Source organism: Anomaloglossus baeobatrachus, chromosome 3 (genome assembly GCF_048569485.1).
Source record: "Anomaloglossus baeobatrachus isolate aAnoBae1 chromosome 3, aAnoBae1.hap1, whole genome shotgun sequence".
In the NCBI taxonomy this organism is placed as follows: Eukaryota; Metazoa; Chordata; class Amphibia; order Anura; family Aromobatidae; genus Anomaloglossus; species Anomaloglossus baeobatrachus.
In genome coordinates this window covers 664,141,979-664,159,367 of record NC_134355.1, presented here as the reverse complement: position 1 = coordinate 664,159,367, position 17,389 = coordinate 664,141,979, and the positions used below count along the sequence as shown (strand labels likewise).

At 45.7% G+C, this 17,389-nt stretch overlaps 1 protein-coding gene across 1 annotated transcript in view; it reads left to right on the top strand.

Annotated features, from left to right (window-relative positions):
- LOC142297394 (uncharacterized) overlaps positions 1-17,389 on the top strand; it is a 181,706-nt gene that overhangs the window by 101,741 nt on the left and 62,576 nt on the right. The window contains exon 12 of the mRNA XM_075341620.1: positions 8,458-8,615. Coding sequence (XP_075197735.1) covers positions 8,458-8,615 — 158 coding nt within the window. The remainder of the gene's footprint in view (positions 1-8,457; positions 8,616-17,389) is intronic.

Below are 17,389 nucleotides of genomic sequence, written 5' to 3'. Positions count from 1 at the left end.
GTGTTGGAATCATCAACTGTGCAGGTGATTAAATTATCACATGTGCAATACTAAGGAAATCCTGAAAACATGTTGACGGCCCTTGAGGACTGGAATTGGGGACCCATTGACTAGGGGATGGAACACCGACAGATCGAGTGCACAGAGAGGGCATGTAACAGGATCCCACTTACAGGGACCAGCACTCACTTGCAAAGCAGCGCTAAGCTTATAGCCACCACTCGTTCACCGGAGATGACAGTATTTAAAGCATCCAAGCTCAGGAAGTGAGGCCCGGGTGAAGGCTCCGCCACCTAGCCATGTGGACGGGGAGGTAAACCATGACAGTGAGTTTGTGTTTTTGTTGTGGTAAAGAAGTTGGAGGTCTTCAAAACACGTTGATGCAAAAAACACATCATCATCACTCCTGCTTACTTTAGTGTCTTCTTTCGGATCTTTGCCAGCAGCACAGAGTACCCCTACTATGTGTAAGATTTGAAAATTGCTCTTCTCAGACACCTGAACCCAAATTCAATCATAAAGTTATTTTGCAAAGAATATTGGGTAAAAATGTCAGCCTCCTAGATGTGCAAAGCTGGAACAGAGAAACCCCAAAATACTGAGAACAGTATTTGCATCGAAAGGTGAGAACTGGAAAGTGATGAGAAGATTTACAATTTCAACTCTAAGGGATCTGGGGATGGGGAGGAAAACCATAGAAAATCAGATAAATGAATAATGTGATTTCTTAGTAAAGAAGTTTAAAGCCCTGTGCGCACGTTGCGTTTTTTTTCTGCGTTTTGGCTGCCTTTATAACTGCACTATGTAATTAGCAAAATGCATACGTTTTGGTTCACCTGCAAAGTCTATGAGAATCATGCAAAACCCATGCGCAAGATCCTTTTTTAAACGCAGCGTTTTGATTGTCAAAAATTTGTCAATCTCTGCATTTTAGAAAAGCAGCATGTCAATTATTTTGTTCGTTTTGGCAGCGTTTTACACCCATTGAAATCAATAAGTTGCAGGAAAACACTACCAAAATGCTAAGCAGTGCATTTGCAGTGCATTTTTGTTGTGATCCGCATGTTTTTTTTGACATAACAAAGGCAGGTCTTTCGATCTCTCTCCCTCTATGTCAGTCGGTCTGTTGATTGGTCTCTCTCTCTCTCTCTGTCCATGTCGGTCTCCCCTCCCACCCCCTTTCTCATACTCACCGATCCCCGATCACCGGCGCTGCGCTGCACGGCGTTCACACTGTGGCGGCTTCTCTTTTGAAAGTGCCGGCAGCTCATTAATCCATTTCGTATTCCTTTCTTCCCCCGCCCACTGGCGCTTATAATTGGTTGCAGTCAGACACGCCCCAACGCTGAGTGACAGCTGTCTCACTGCAACCAATCACAGCCACCGGTGGGCGGGTCTATATTGTGCAGTAAAAAAATAAATGAATAATTAAAAAAAAAAACGATGTGCGGTTCCCCCCAATTTGGATACCAGCCAAGATAAAGCCACATGGCTGAAGGCTGGTATACTCAGGATGGGGAGCTCCACGGTATGGAGTTATCAGCCAGCAGCCGCCCGGAATTGCCGCATCCATTAGATGCGACAGTCCTGGGACTCTACCCGGCTCATCCAAAATTGCCCTGGTGCAGTGTCAAACTGGGTAATAAGGAGTTACTGGCAGCAGCCCATAGCTGCCACTAAGTCCTAGGTTAATCATGGCAGGCGCCTCCCCAAGATAAATTCCATGATTAACCTGTAAGTTAAAGAAAATAAACCAACATCCAAAAAATCCTTTATTTGTAATGAAAGACAAAAAAAACACCCTCTTTTACCACTTTATTAACCCCTCAAAAACACCTCCAGGTCCGACGTAATCCACGCAAGGGCCCACGACGCTTTCAGATCTGCTACATCGGAAGCTGACAGGAGCGGCAGTAGAATACCGCCTCTCCTGTGAGCTCCATGCAGCAACTGAAGTGAGTCGCGCGATCAACTGTGCTGTCACTGAAGTTACTCGCGGCCACCACTCTCAGGTGGAGGACTGCAGCTGTGGCCGCGAGTAACCTGAGGGAAAGCATAGCTGATCGCGCGGCTCACTGCAGTCACTCAGGGGATTTGCAATCACAGGTGAGTCCTTCACGTGTTGACCACAAATCAAGCCGCGGCACACGCACAGAGCCGCGCGATCGCAATGAAGTCGGGTGAAGTTCATCCGAGTTCATTCTGATCGCACGGCTCTGTCTCACAGCCAGCCTTGCTGTTTTTGGCAGTGCGGTCCCACTCGGCTCTGCTGAAGTCTATGGGGATGCTGCAGAGCCGAGTGGGACCACACTGTCAAAAAATGTGCGTTTTTGAAGCATCCAGAACGCATTAATTCAGCTCGAATTCTGCAGTACAATGCGTCTCAGAACACAGCTTTTCAGCTGCGTTCTGAGATGAACATGTAGTGACTTACACGCTGTGGAATAGAAAGCAACATGCACACATAGCCTAAATCCTACAGAGGTGTGTGATGGGATTCTATTCTTTTGTGGACATAATCCTAAAAAATTATAAAGATATAATTGATTTTCGGATACTTTTTCAGTAGTTGTTAATGCTACAGTATATTTATTTCTATTTAGCCAGTTGTGGTGTGGATTGCAGCATGGGAAGGTTTTGCTTGCAATTTGCGATAAAGTATTATATCTTTATGGTAAAACATTTAAGTTACTAAAAATTAGAAAAAAGGGTAAAAGTTGACACATTTGTATGATCTAAAACTAATCCTTACCAACCTTCTGTAGCCCTAGATCCATCCCAAAAGCAATACCCAGTGTAAACATAATGAAGATATTTAAAACTAAACCTTACATTAAATGCACTGTAAAGAGGAAAGAAGGGTTTACACAGACAGATTTCTGCCCAAAGAACACCAATTAACTATATAAAAACTCGTTTAAAGGCCTTTTCATAATGACCTATACAAAATGTATGGGGACAGAACTACGCTCGTTAATGTGATAATTATGCCCCCATACAGCAGACATATTGTTGCCAGCACATTTTCTTTTTCTACATGAGAGATGTACTATTAACAATGATGACAATGGAAAGCTTTGAATAAAGGCCCCGTTACACGCAACAACATATCTAACGATATGTCGTCTGGGTCATGGAATTCGTGACGCACATCCGGCGTCGTTAGCGACTTCATTGCGTGTAACAGCTAAGAGCGAGTGTTTACAATCAAAAATACTCACCTTATCGTTGATCGTTGACACGTCGTTCATTTTCAAAATCTCGTTGGTCGTCGTGGACGCAGGTTGTTCGTCGATCCTGAGGCAGCACACATCGCTATGTGTGACACCCTGGGATCGACGAACAACAGCTTACCTGCGTCCTCCAGCAACAAGGTGGGCGTGTCGTTAATGCGGCTGTTCTCCACCCCTCCGCTTCTATTGGACGCCTACCTTGTATCGTCGCTGTGACGGCGCACGAACTGCCCCCTTAACGAAGAGGCTGTTCGCTGCCCACAGCGACATCGCTGGTAAGGTAAGTATGTGTGACGGGTGTTAGCGATATTGTGCGCCACGGGCAGCGTTTTGCCCATGACGCACAAACAAAGGGGGCGGGTACGCTCGCTAGCGATATCGTAGCGTGTAAAGCTCCCTTTAGGCACAACAATCCTTTAACCTTTTAGCACCAGAGCCTGTTTTTGCCTTTGTGACCGGTCCAATTTTTTAATTTCTGACCAGTGTCACGTTGACAGGTTATAACTCTGGGATAATTCAAGGGATCCCGGTGATTCTGAGATTGTTTGTTTTTTTCATGATATGTTGTACTTAAAATGATATTGCTTGCATTTATTTGTGAAAATATCAGAAATTTGGCAAAAATTTTGCAATTTTTAAACTATTAATTGTTATGACGTTAAACCAGAAAGTTATGCTACAAAAAAAATACTTATTAGATAACATTTCCCACATGTCTACATCAGCGTAATTCCTGAAACATATATTTTTTTCTTTTTAGGGTTCAAAGTTCATCAGCAATTTCTCATTTCTACAACAAATTTTACAGTAATTTTTTTAGGGACCACATCACATTTGAAGGGACTTTGAGAGGCCTAGGTGACAGAAAATACCCAAAAGTGACACCATTATAAAAACTGCACCCCTCAGACTGCTCAAAACCAAATCAAAGAAGTTTATTAACCCTTTAGGTTCTTCACAGGAGCCAAAGGAATGTGGAGGGAAAAAATGAATTTTCCCACAAAAATGTTACTTTAGCCTCAAATTTTGCATGTTCACAAGGGTAACAGAAGAAATTACACCATAAAATGTTTTGTGCAATTTCTCCTGAGAACGCCGATACCTCATATATGGCAGAAATCAATTGTTTGGGCGCACAGCAGGGCTCGAAAGGGAAGGAGCGCCATTTGAATTTTTGAAAGCTAAATTGGCTGGTATCATCAGTGGACGCCATATTCTGTTTGGAGACCCCTTGAGGTGCCCAAACAGTGGAGTTCCCCCACAATGACCCCATTTTGAAAATTAGACCCCTCAAGGAATTTATCTAGACATTTGATGAGCCCCTTGAACCGACAGGGGCTTCACAGAATTGTATAACATTGAGCCATGAAAAAACATCTTTACCACAAAATTATTACTTCAACCAAGTAGCTTTCTTTTTCACAAAGGGTATCAGGAGAAAATGCACTATAAAATTTATTGTGCAATTTCTCCTGAGTATACAGATACCTCATATGTTGTGGAAATCTACAGTTTGGGTGTACTGTAGGGCTCGGAAGCAAAGGAGCGCCATTTGACTGTATAATTAGCTGCAATTATTAGTGGACGCCATGTCGCGTATGGAGACCCCCTAATGTGCCTAAACAGGGGAGGTCCGCCACAAGAGAACCCAGTTTGGAAACTAGACATGTCATGGAATATATTTAGATGTTTGATGAGCACCTTGATCCCCCAGAGACTTCACAGAATTTTATAACATTGAGGTGTGAAAATGAAACAATACATTGGGCTCCCATCCTATTTTTGATAACCAGCACTGGTAAGAGACAACTATGGACTACAACCCTCAGTGGTCTACTTTACCATATCTGCTTATCAAAAATGGAAGGGATCCCATGTCATTTTTAAAAAAATAATATGGTGTGGGGTCCCCTCCATTTTTGATAACCAGTCAAGGTAAAGCTGATAGCTTGGGGCTGTTATTGGCAGGCTGGGAAATACCATTGTTATTGGTCCCTCTCAGCCTGAAAATAGAAGCCTGCAGCTGTCCCACAATTTGTGCATCACATTAGATGAGTCAACTATAGTGCATTGCCCTGCTGATATCGATTGCCCTGGTGTGGTGGCAATTGTGGGGTAATACTTGTAGGCTTGATGGCAGCTGTGATTTGTCAAAAATCACAGCTGCCATAAAGCCCTAGGTTAGTAATGGGGGGCATCTATGAGACGCCCATTACTAACCTGCAAGTCAAAAGAATTATACACAAAATTACAGAAAAATCCTTTATTTGAACAGAATTTGAACAGACCCCCTCTTTCATCCCTTTATGAACCCCCAAAACACCACCGCAGGTTTGACATAGTCCACACAATGTTTCTTGATGACCCTCTGCTCTGTTACATCCATGTTAGTGTTTGCCTAATAGACACAATAGGCCATCTTTGTTGCCTGTGGCTGTGGGTTTCTTCTTTGTCAAAAAGAAGGATGGCAGACAGCGTCCATTTCTGGATTTCCGTCAGCTGAATCAAATTACTATTCGTGACCCATATCCTATGTCACTCAGAACAGATTGATTTAATCAGTTTGCTGTTGCTAAATGGTTCGCCAAACACAATCTCAGGGGGACCTGTGCCGCCCCGCGACAACTGATGGGCTGCTCGGACCCGGATCCACAGTGGCTTGAGGGGTCTCCGGATCCGAGGCGATGTCGCGTGGCTACCCGGAAATAAAAAGGGGGGAATTGTTTGTGTATGGTGAATGGGATAGTGTTCGTGACGCCACCCACGGTGTGTGGTAACGTGAAGGACCACCGTTGCCGTTGGGTAGCCCGGTGACGATGGTGTGGCAGCTAGAGATGTTAACCCCTCTGTGGGCAGGGGAGTGGTGTCCCAGGACATGGTGATGGATTGCACAGGGGGACCCTTCGAGAGTAGAGGGATATCGAGTACTCACACAGTCCAAAGTCACTGACGCTGACACCAGGTAAACCAAACTCTTGAATGTCCTGCTCCTCTTGGGCAAGCATGCTGGGTCCGTGCCCTTTTGGTGTTGCAAGTTGACCTGAAGCCTTGTCCTTTGGCACTGTGTGTCCTACGTGTGCCCTTACACATAAAGCGATTTGGGTCCCGCTCACCTGCGTGGCTAGCAGGGTAAGCTTACTCTCAGGGTTCACGCTTGGGATTTTCTGGATGATTGTGGGAAGTCCTATTCCCCTCGTTGTGCTAGTACCCCGATTTTGGAGCGGGTGGGGAACGGTTCCTGAAGACTCCGTTCCTGTCGGGTGAATTACTGGGCTGCGTGAAGCTTCTTCCCAGCCTAGGGTCCGCATACCCCGTCGTGCCCTGGCCCCTGCCCGGTTGTAGCACAAAGCAGCCGGCCTGCTCTCTGTAGCAGCACTGTGCCCCCTGTCACTACCCCCTGCGACCGGGGTTCCAGCTGCTACTGGCCAGGCCAACGTCTGGCACCTGGGATGGGTACAGGAGCCCAGCTCCACAGCATGACCTGTCCTGTCACTGCTGCTCAACTCCTCTCCTCCTCCTCTCTACTCAACTGTCTGAACTCAACTGAACTGACATCTCTGACCTCCCTCTTCCATCCCCCCCATCTGGGTGGCCCTATTCCCCTCAGGCTGGCTAATGGGTGTCTGGTGGGTGTGGTGCAGAGTGTTCCTCAGGATTTTTGTATACATGTTGGTAGCAACACCAAATGGACAGGACCCGTAACCAAGGAGGAGCGGGTACCATGCAGAAGAGCAGATTGCACGGCACCCTTGTGACGACCTAATAGGCCAGGGCATCACAAACTGATCTGGGTGCAACAGAGAGATCAGTGAAAGATGATATTCAATATGTCAGAGAGTCGCTTAGAAAAATTTGGTGATGCCGTTTGGTCTGATCAATGCGCGTGCGTTTTTTCAGTATTTTGTTATTTAGGTACAGTATTTGCTCACCTACTGGGGAAATTAGTTATCATTTACATCGATGACATTCTCATGTATTCACTGGATTTTATTTCTCATATGCAACATGTTAAACAAGTTTTGCAAATTCAGAGATAATATGTTGCCCACAAAATTTGAAGTGTGTATTCGCCATCCAGAAACATCCGTTTTGGGGTTATTTAATTTCTGCTTTTGGTTTTAGGATGGACCCCTCTAAGTTACAGGCTATATAAAAATGGGACCATCCTGAGAATAAGGTGCTGCAGCATTTCTTGGGGTTTGCAAATTATTATAGGAAGTTTATAAAAAAAATCTCTGCCATAGCGAGACCTCTGATTGACATGATGAGAAAAAGTGAAGACTTTTCTAATTGGTCTGAGGGTGCTTTGCCAACATTTGATTGTCTGTCTAAAAAAAAAAGGCTTCTCGTCGGCACTCGTATTAGTACAGCCTGATGTTTCTCAACCCTTCACTGTGGAAGTTGACATATCAGGGGATGGTAGTTTTATTGTCTCAAGGTCCGTCTGCTGGTAAACTGTGTCCTCCAAGTGCCTTCTTTTCTAAGAAGTTATCTCAAGTTGAACATAATTATGATATTGGTAATAGGGAATTACCATACTCGCTGTCGAATTAGCGTTTGAGAAATGGCGACAATTTTTTGAGGGAGCTATTCATCCTTTAATGTAATTACTAACCATAAAAATCTCCTTTACCTTGAGTGAGCTAAATGTCTTACACCAAGACAAGCTCACTGGTCATTATTTTTAATAGGTTAAACTTTTTTGTAGCTTATCATCCAGGGTTAAACAGGACTAAAGCCAATGTATTATCTAGGAGTTTTCTGGGAGAGGAACCTTGAGAAGAGCCTCTCCCTATCCTTCAGAAGGGAGTGGTGGTGGTGGTGCTCAGTGCTGGGGTTGAATCTGAGATTGCTGAGGCCCATGGTGAGGCTTCATCTAGGGTCCCCGCTCACAAGTCATTTGTTCCCTTGAATCTTCACCTTAGGGTTCTGGGGGAATCTTCACCTTATGACTCTGTCTTTGATGGTCACCATGGGGTGAAGGGAAGTCTGAATCTCATATTAAATTGATTTTTGTGGCCCAAAATCTGGAGTGATATGGTGTCCTATTTGTCTGCATGTGCCACTTGTGCACCCTCAAAGTAATCACATTCCCGTCCATCAGGTTATCTGCAGACTTTGATTGTCTCTAGGCAACCTTGGATAGGCATTTCCATGGACTTCATTACAGATTGTCCTTTGCCTGCTGGTAATATGATCATTTTTGTTGTGGTGGATACAGTAGGTTTTCGAACATGACACATTTTATCGCCTTACCATCATTACCAATGCTAAAACTTTAGCCCAGGTAGTCACATGTGAGATCGTTAGACTGCAAGGAGTCCCACCTACAATTGTTTCTGATAGAGGAACTCAACTTATTGACAACTTCTGGAGGAGTGGGTGAGATGGCTGATCAAGAACAGGGCCAGAAAGATGGATCGGACATCTGCACCTTCGAGAGTGTCTCTGAGATCGGGGATAGCCAGGGTGGGCCTTAGCCTGGGGGCTAGTCTAGGAGCCCCAGTTCACCGGCTATACCCATAGTCACTCTGTGACAAATGCCTCCTTAATATCTCTTTGGGGAAAGGCATTACCAAAGTGAACGCCCATCTGAGCTCAGTGTGCTCTAAGCTTCAGAACAGTTGTGGGATTAAAGGATTTTCTCTTGTATTGTAAGTATTTATTCTTTACATTCCAAATCCATTTTTAACCCATCATGACTTCCATCAAAATAAATAATAATGCTAACTATGACATAGGGGCTGAATGGCTAATTTTGGTCTAGGGAAAAGTACACAGCAGTGACCCATGAACAATGGCCCATCTTTATTTTCCATTAAGGTGGGCTCAGTATATCAGACTCTATACAGAAACATCCTCGCCAATGATCTGAGGCTTATTACATAGAAATGGTGCTACAACCAAGATAACTACATAGGCTATGTGCACATGTTGAGTATTTGGTGTTTTTTGTCTCAGTTTTTATTTTTAAGCCATAATCACAAGTGGAATTGTCGCGGGCGGGGAGGACGCCGCCGTCGCGCGCTCGCTAACGCTCGGGTCCGGCGCTGCTGCGGCTGCTGCTGCTCGGTGGCTCGAGCGGTGGGCTGCATCTGGGGACTCGAGTGGCGCCCCTCGCCCGTGAGTGAAAAAGGTGGTTGGTTTGGGGGATTTAGTCCGTGACGCCACCCACGGGTCGTGCTGAAGATGGGCACCACCGCTGCTGTTGACGGGGATCCCGGGAGCAATGGTAGGGAGCAGCTGGGATGTTGTTTTCCCCCTCCGTGGGTAGGGGTCAGTGGTCCCGGGGCCCGGTGATGTGACGGGGAGGCAGAGTTGGTGAGGTGCAGGGTTGCAGGAACAGCGCGGTGCGGTGCCGGATGGCACGAGTGTACTCACTCAGTAAGAGATGCACAAAGTCCTCGGTAAACCAAACGGCTGGATGGACGAGTCCCGCAGCCAGCTGCAGTGTCTCTCTCCCCGGACAGGTGATGGCGGCTGTCTTTCCCTGCACCTTGATGTACTTGTTTGACTACTATGGATCCCCAATAGTAGTCCGCTCCCCGGTGTATGGATGCTGGAGGAGCCCATTTGCCCGCAGGCACTGGCCCTTGGGTCTCTAGCCTTAGGCGGTAGCTGTATACCCTCACGGTTTGGGCGGTTGCCTTCTATCGGGTCTTCGGCTGTTAGGAAACCCCTGGGGTTCCGGTCACACTCGGATTTGACTATTGTCGGTGGCTCCAAGCCTGGTCGGGGTCCGATGGCCCTGCCTGTGTGTGCTGGCTTCACTTCGCTCCCCGGTCGGTACCGGCGGGCCAACGCCCGACCCCGGTCCTACGGTTCCGTCTGCCAACCTTGCTGTCAGTGCCTGGGCCACAAACCCAGACACCCAAGTGTTTATTCCTCTCACTTCCACCTCCTGGACTCAACTGTCACTTTTCCCGCCTCCAGGCCTGTGAACTCCTCGGTGGGTGGGGCCAACCGCTTGGCTCCGCCCCACCTGGTGTTGACATCAGACCCTGGAGGGAGGCAACAAGGATTTTGTGTTTGGCTAATGTTACTGTCTAGTGGGGTTGGCGGTGTTTGAGTGTTACCTGTGATGACCTAACTAGGCCAGGGCGCCACAGAATAATCACAGTAAAAGTACAGTAGAACACATGCACCACCTCCGTATTTTTTACCTACTTCTGGATTTGGATACAAATGCTAAAGAAAAACTCACCAAATACTGAACGTTTGCACTTGTGAACGTAGAAAAATAAGCAGCAAAAAGCCCCACGATTACTACATAGATATGGCAACAAAACCAGACTTAAGCGAGCTTTACACACTGCGATATCGGTCTCGATATCGCTAGTGTGGGTACCCGCCCCCATCTGTTGCGCGACACGGGCAAATCGCTGCCCGTGGCGCACAACATCGCCCAGACCCGTTACACATACTTGCCCGGCGACGTCGCTGTGACCGGCGAACCGCCTCCTTTCTAAGGAGAATACAGTCTGCAGGAACATAAACATATACAATGGCTCTGCAAAGCAGAGTCATACGTGGATCGTAACACTATCCTCATGGGATCCATTCATATACAGTTGAAACCAGAAGTTTACATACACTATCTATCTAAAATGACACATATGCATGATTTTCTCACTATCTGACATGAAATCAGAATGATGTACACTCCTGTCTATAGTCTCTATCTGACCCTCACTGTGAGTTATTGCTCCAGATAACTTACACACAGATCTGGTAACTCTGGAGCATAAGACTCCCACTGACAGAGCAACCAGATTTGTTTGAAGCTTGAGCTGTTGCAATAAGTTAGACTGTGCCTCTGGTAGAACAACTGCTGACAGCCGCAATGAACTTACCAGGAGGGGAGCTGGGTTCTGTCACTTCCTTTCTTTGGGAACATCAGAGACCTCCTGCTTGCTCCGGCTCTGCGCTGACCTCCTGCCTGCATACAGATGCCTCTCCTGCCGCCAGAAGATGCAGCCAGGCACACTGGATAAGGTGAGATCAGCAGATGCTGCCCGCACTGTGTACAATGTGGTGTTTGCTGCACTGGGATGCAGCCAGCCGACACTTGTAGAGGTTTAAATGTACAATGGCAGCTTCTTGTCTAAAGTAATAGATGCCTGGGCGGCCCGAAAGAGCTGCTGAGGCACCGGCCCAGGTGACATTTGCTCGCCTGCTCCAAAAGCTCAGCCTGTCCCTGAGCGCAGGTAAAGCAGACAGCTGGGGGCTACAACCCTCATCTGTCAGCTTTACTTTGGCTGGTTATCAAAAATAGGTCAGAGCCCACAAAATATTTTTAAATTATTTAAAGAAATAATTTTTAAAATGATATTGGGCCCCCTTTATTTTTGATAACCTTCCAAGGTAAAGCTGACAATGGAGGGCTGTAGCCCGCAGTTATCGAATTTACTTGGGCTGGTTATTAATATTAGGCAAAAGCCCAAGTAATTTTTTTTTGTAATTTTTTCCTTTCCATACGTGTATGCAGGGCAATTGCCCCAATTTTGCTTAACAGTCACCTAGCCCTTACAATGACCATTTTACAGCACACAAGTTCAGTTCAGTTCAGTTGAACATCACCCCGGATCGTTAGGACTTCCTCTGCCAACCTGCGGTTCCAGTATCGCACCATATGTTTGTGGTCTGAAGTCCCTCAGCAATATGTGTCGCATCAAACATGCCTTATCTATATGATGCACCGACACCCTTGGCTTGTATGCCCACCTGGACCTTAGGCTTAGAGGATCCACCTCACCCAGTGAGGACCCTTCTAACAAAGACATAGCAAAAAAAAATTCTGAATTTCTGTGAACATGTCCTAACTGTCCAATCAAAGTACTTGGGATTTTTTCTTTTAGTAATCTTACAGGAAAGAAAAATTAAACTCGTCCACTACATAAAAATATAAACACAACAATTTTGTGTTTGCTACAAATTTTTATGAGCTTAACTCTAAAGGGTGCTTTACACACTGCGACATCGCTAGCAATTGCTAGCGATGTCGAGCGCGAGAGCACCCGCCCCCGTCGTACGTGCGACATTTGGTGATCGCTGCCGTAGCGAACATTATCGCTACAACAGCGTCCCACACACATACCTGTGCACGACGTTGCTGTGAATGCCGAACTATCCCTCCTTCAAGGGGGAGGTGTGTTCGGCATCACAGCGACGTCACCGCGACGTCACTAAGCGGCCGGCCAATAGAAGAGGAACGATGAACAACATCGTACCTGCAGCAGCAACGATATTAAGGAAAGGAACAACGTGTCAACGATCACAGTTTTTGGACAATTTTGCAATCGTTGATCGTCGCTCCTTGGTGTCACACGCTGCGATGTTGCTACCGGCACCGGATGTGCGTCACTAACAACGTGACCCCGACGATATATTGGTAGCGATGTCGCAGCGTGTAAAGCACCCTTAAGATGTAAGACCTTTTTTGTATACACACACAAGGCCTTTTTCTCTCAAATATTGTTTACAAATTTGTCTAAATCTGTGTTAGTGAGTATTCCACCTTTGCTGCGATAATCCACACACCTCACAGGTGCGGCATATCAAGATGCAGATTAGACAGCACGATTATTGCACAGGGGTGCCTAAAGGCCACTTTACACGCTGCGATATCGCTACCGAAATCGCTAGCATGGGTACTCGCCCCCATCGGTTGTGCGACATGGGCAAATCGCTGCCCGTGGCACACAACATCGCCCAGACCCGTCACACTACTTACCTGCCTAGCGATGTCGTTGTGACCGGCAAACCGCCTCATTTCTAAGGGGGCGGTTCATTCGGCGTCACAGCGACGTCACTAAGTGGCCGCCCAATAGAAGCGGAGGGGCGGAGATGAGCAGGATGAACATCCCGCCCCCCTCCTTCCTTCCGCATTGTGTGCGGCAGCAGGTAAGGAGATGTTCCTCATTCCTGCGATGTCACACGTACCGATGTGTGCTGCCGCAGGAATGACAAACAGCATCGTTACTGCAGCAGCAATGATAGTCAAGATTAGGGGGGCATGTCACCGATGAGCGATTTTGAACGTTTTTGTGACAATTCAAAATCACTCCTAGGTGTCACACACAACGACATCGCTAATGCGGCCGGATGTGCGTCACACATTCTGTGACCCCAACGACATCGCATTAGCGATGTCGTTGCATGTAAAGTGGCCTTTAGACTGGCCAGCAGGATTATTGCACAGGTGTGCCTTAGGCTGTCCGCAATAAAAGACCACTCTATATGTGCAGCTTTATCACACTGCACAATGCCACAGATGTCACAAGTTATGAGGGAGTGTACAATTGGCATGATGACTGCAGGAATTTCCACCAGAGCTATTGCTCTTGAATTGAATGCTCATTTCCCTACCATAAAGGTGTTTCACAGAATTTGATGACAGCCATACAAAGGCAAAGGTGAAAACTGTGGGCATTGAAATATTCAAAATGGAGGAAGCAGGAGTGGGAAAAAGTCCTATTTAGTGATGAAAGCACTTTTTGCATTTTAGGAAATGATGGCAAGTCTTATGTGAGAAGGTTTCCACATGAAGAGTACAAGCCAGAGTGTTTGAGCTTCTCTGTGAAACATCCGATGAAAGTAATGGTTTGGGGCTGTATGACAGCCAATGGTGTTGGAAGGCTTCATATTGTGGAGGGTATGGTTAATGCAAAAAAATACATGGACATCCTTAATAAGAAAATGCTGCCTTCTGCTCAACACCTGTTTTCAGGGGATTATATCTTCCAGGATGATAATGCTCCTTGTCACAGAGCTAAGACAGTAACGGAATGGAAAAAAAAGAACAAGGTGGCTACTACTGACTGGCCAGCCCAGTCCCCGGACCTCAACCCAGTTGAAAATTTGTGGTACAAGGTATCAATAGAGATATCTAAAAAACAGCCAAGGACCAAGAGAGGCTCCGATACAGGACTGGAACCACATCACCACTCGTGACCATCTGCAGAAGCTTGTTCACTCAATGCCACAGAGATGCAAGTTGGTGCTCAAGAGCAAAGGCTGGCCAATAAAGTATTAGAAGCTAAGCTAAAAATGCACTCAAAAGGCCCTCTTCAGGACTCTGAATTACATAAAGAATATATCTTAAAAAGTAAAATTTAAGTCTGTGTGAACTTGCATTGGAAGGTAATGAACTTAGAAACCTGTTCACCATTCTACATACTGTACTGGTGTAGGTATGGTTATGCTGTAAAAAAAAATATCAAAAATGCACATATCATAACAATCTATACACTTGGGACATTCAAAAATGAGTATGGCATACAATGAGGGATTACAAAAACATATATGTTCCACCAGTTTCACTGTAGAGATGCAGAAGTATCAAATATATAGTTTTCTTTAAGCCTATGCAGGACTTATGAACACCACTGTATTTTGCATTTTATTGATGCCATTTCGAATGAACACGGATACCGTGATGAGATCATGAGGCCCATGAGGCCCATTGTTGTGCTATTCATCCACAACCATTGATTCATGTTGCAGCTGATAATGCACGACCCTGGCCCCATGATGCAAGGATCTGGACACAATTCCTGAAAGCTGAAAACATTCCAGTTCTTGCATGACAGCATACTCACCGGACATGACACACATTAAGCATGTTTGGGATGCTCTAGATCGTATAAGTTGTATAAGCTTCTGGCACAAGAGTACCTGATAAAGTGGGGGAGAGACCCAGTGGTCTCAGATTTTTTTTTCCTATAAAGAGATTGGTATTTTTTGCAGGGTTTTTTTGCTGGCTGCAATCAGTTATCTGTCCTGTTCTATCTAGTAAGTCGGGCCCCACCTTTGCTGATCTATATTTTCTATCTGTGTATTGTGTTTTCTTACATCACCATCATTGACATGTTGTGGGCTTGCTATTCCTTTCGGGACTGCTCTGAGGCAAGTTAGGATTCCTCATTTCTATCTTTGAGGTGTAGCTAGTTTCTCCAGTAGTGACGAGGTGTTTAGGTGTGTTTGGAACATCCCATGGCTACTTCTAGTTTTGTCCGATAGATAGGGGATTGCGGTCAGCTTAGTTTCCAACTACTCTTGTGGTTTTGTTTTTCCTCATTTCTATCTTTGAGGTGTAGCTAGTTTTTCCAGCAGTGACGAGGTGTTTAGGTGTATTTTGAACATCCCATGGCTACTTCTAGTTTTGTCCGATAGATAGGGGATTGCGGTCAGCTTAGTTTCCAACTACTCTTGTGGTTTTGTTTTTCCTCATTTCTATCTTTGAGGTGTAGCTAGTTTTTCCAGCAGTGACGAGGTGTCTAGGTGTGTTTGGAACATGCCATGCCTACTTCTATTGTTGTCCGATAGATAGAGGACTGCGGTCAGCTTAGTTTCCAACTACTTTTGTGGTTTTGTTTTTCCTGATTTATGGGATTTTTCCTGATTGTCCACGGTTTTCAGATCTATCTGTACAAGGGTTTGTACAATAGCTCCCCTTAGTGGAGAACTAAATAATTGTTTCTTCAATGTTTTCTCCTAAACTCCTTTAGAAGTTTTTTTTTCTAATTTAATGTATCACCAGTGCACCCAAAACCACTTGCACTTTGCCTTGTTTTTGTAGTTGTTTTTTCTTTTTTTTCTGGATTAGCCAATCTTATCCTTGGCCAAATTTGTTTAAAGAAAATAAGTTTGTCACTAACTTTGTGTTTGGGCACAGGAGGACACACGGTTGTTGCATAACTTTGATTTCATCATTTACCTACAGTTTACTGTACAATATAATGTAATGTGAGCACCAGGGTGGAGCTGTATAACTTCAATGCACGAGAGCAATGTGCTGAATACAGGCTGCAGGTTTTCTTACAGTGAGGAGCCGGAATTCATTTCTACAGAGCAGGTAAGTGATTACGTCTGAGGCACAGGATGAGTTTTGTATCTATAATATGGGCTTTTATTCTTAGATGTGCAAATGCTGTAGAGCTGTGTGTAGTACTACATTGTGTGCATCATATCTCCATTGAGATCATAAAGTTTATTACCCTCAGTTTGTGCCAAATGACTCAAACGGATCTCTACGATATCGGGCAATCTCCGCTCTACTACAATACTGCCCAGGGGCTGATTCACACTTCAGGAAATGTAAATACGAAAGAAATAGCTGAATTGTATTATTTTATTTTTTTTTACAGTCTATTTCTCATCTATATTATTCCTACTTTTTGGTTAAGATGAGAGTTTTTGTATCTGATGTAAACAAATAATGAATACGTTTACATGTATGATTTAGGTAAAATCCTTCTATGGACTAAAAACTGTATAGTGTGAATCTATTAACCCGCATGCTGAAAACAATTACATGTGTAACTGAATGTTTAAAAGTGGATTTGGGAATGTATTTTACCTTAAAAAAGCTGAATTTGTGCAGATCTACAGTGTGTCTGTGTCGCCATGGGCAAGCCAGGGGACACAGATAACAACACACACGCACCCCACATTCCCTGCAGGTACACCAGCTAACCCACAAATCCTTGTTGCCTTCTTCCAGAGGCTGATGATGCACACCAGGGGGTGGAGCCAGGCGGTTGGTGTCCGCCCACCAAGGAGCTCACAGCTCTGGAGGCAGGAAGTTCCAGGCAGATAGCTCAGGGAGGAGCAGGAGTGAGGAGCTAAGAGAGAGATTAGCCCAGGCAGGGCTTGTGTGAGGAGTAAACAACAGAGTGTAGCTCAAGAGGGAGCTAGAGTGAAACAGCAGTGACAGAAAGCCTGAAGTTGGTCTGTGGCTGTGTGCCCAGACGGAGTCAGCAAGGTCAGCAGACAGTGGTGAAGGTCTGCAGTGGGACTGTCTGGAGGTTGCTGGAAGGGCCACGGAGGCTGTGTGTATCCGGGGGTCTGGAGCAGTATACAAAGGGCAGTCAGCACCAGAGCAGGGGCTTTTCGGATCCCAGCAAGGCTTGGAGTCGCTATACATTGCTAAATCTGTTAGTGAAGGGGACGCAGATCTCCCAACAAGCAAGTCCTGATTGACGGCAAAGGTCCAACCACAACGGGGAAACACCGCCACCGCCAAGGCACCAGTTTCCCAGGGCCGGCGCCTGCGGGCAAAGTGTGGAGCTCCTCCGGCACAGATTGCAGTCGGGGAGCGGGTAACCGGTGGGAATCCACCGCTACCAAACAGACATTTCAAAGGTGCAGGGAAG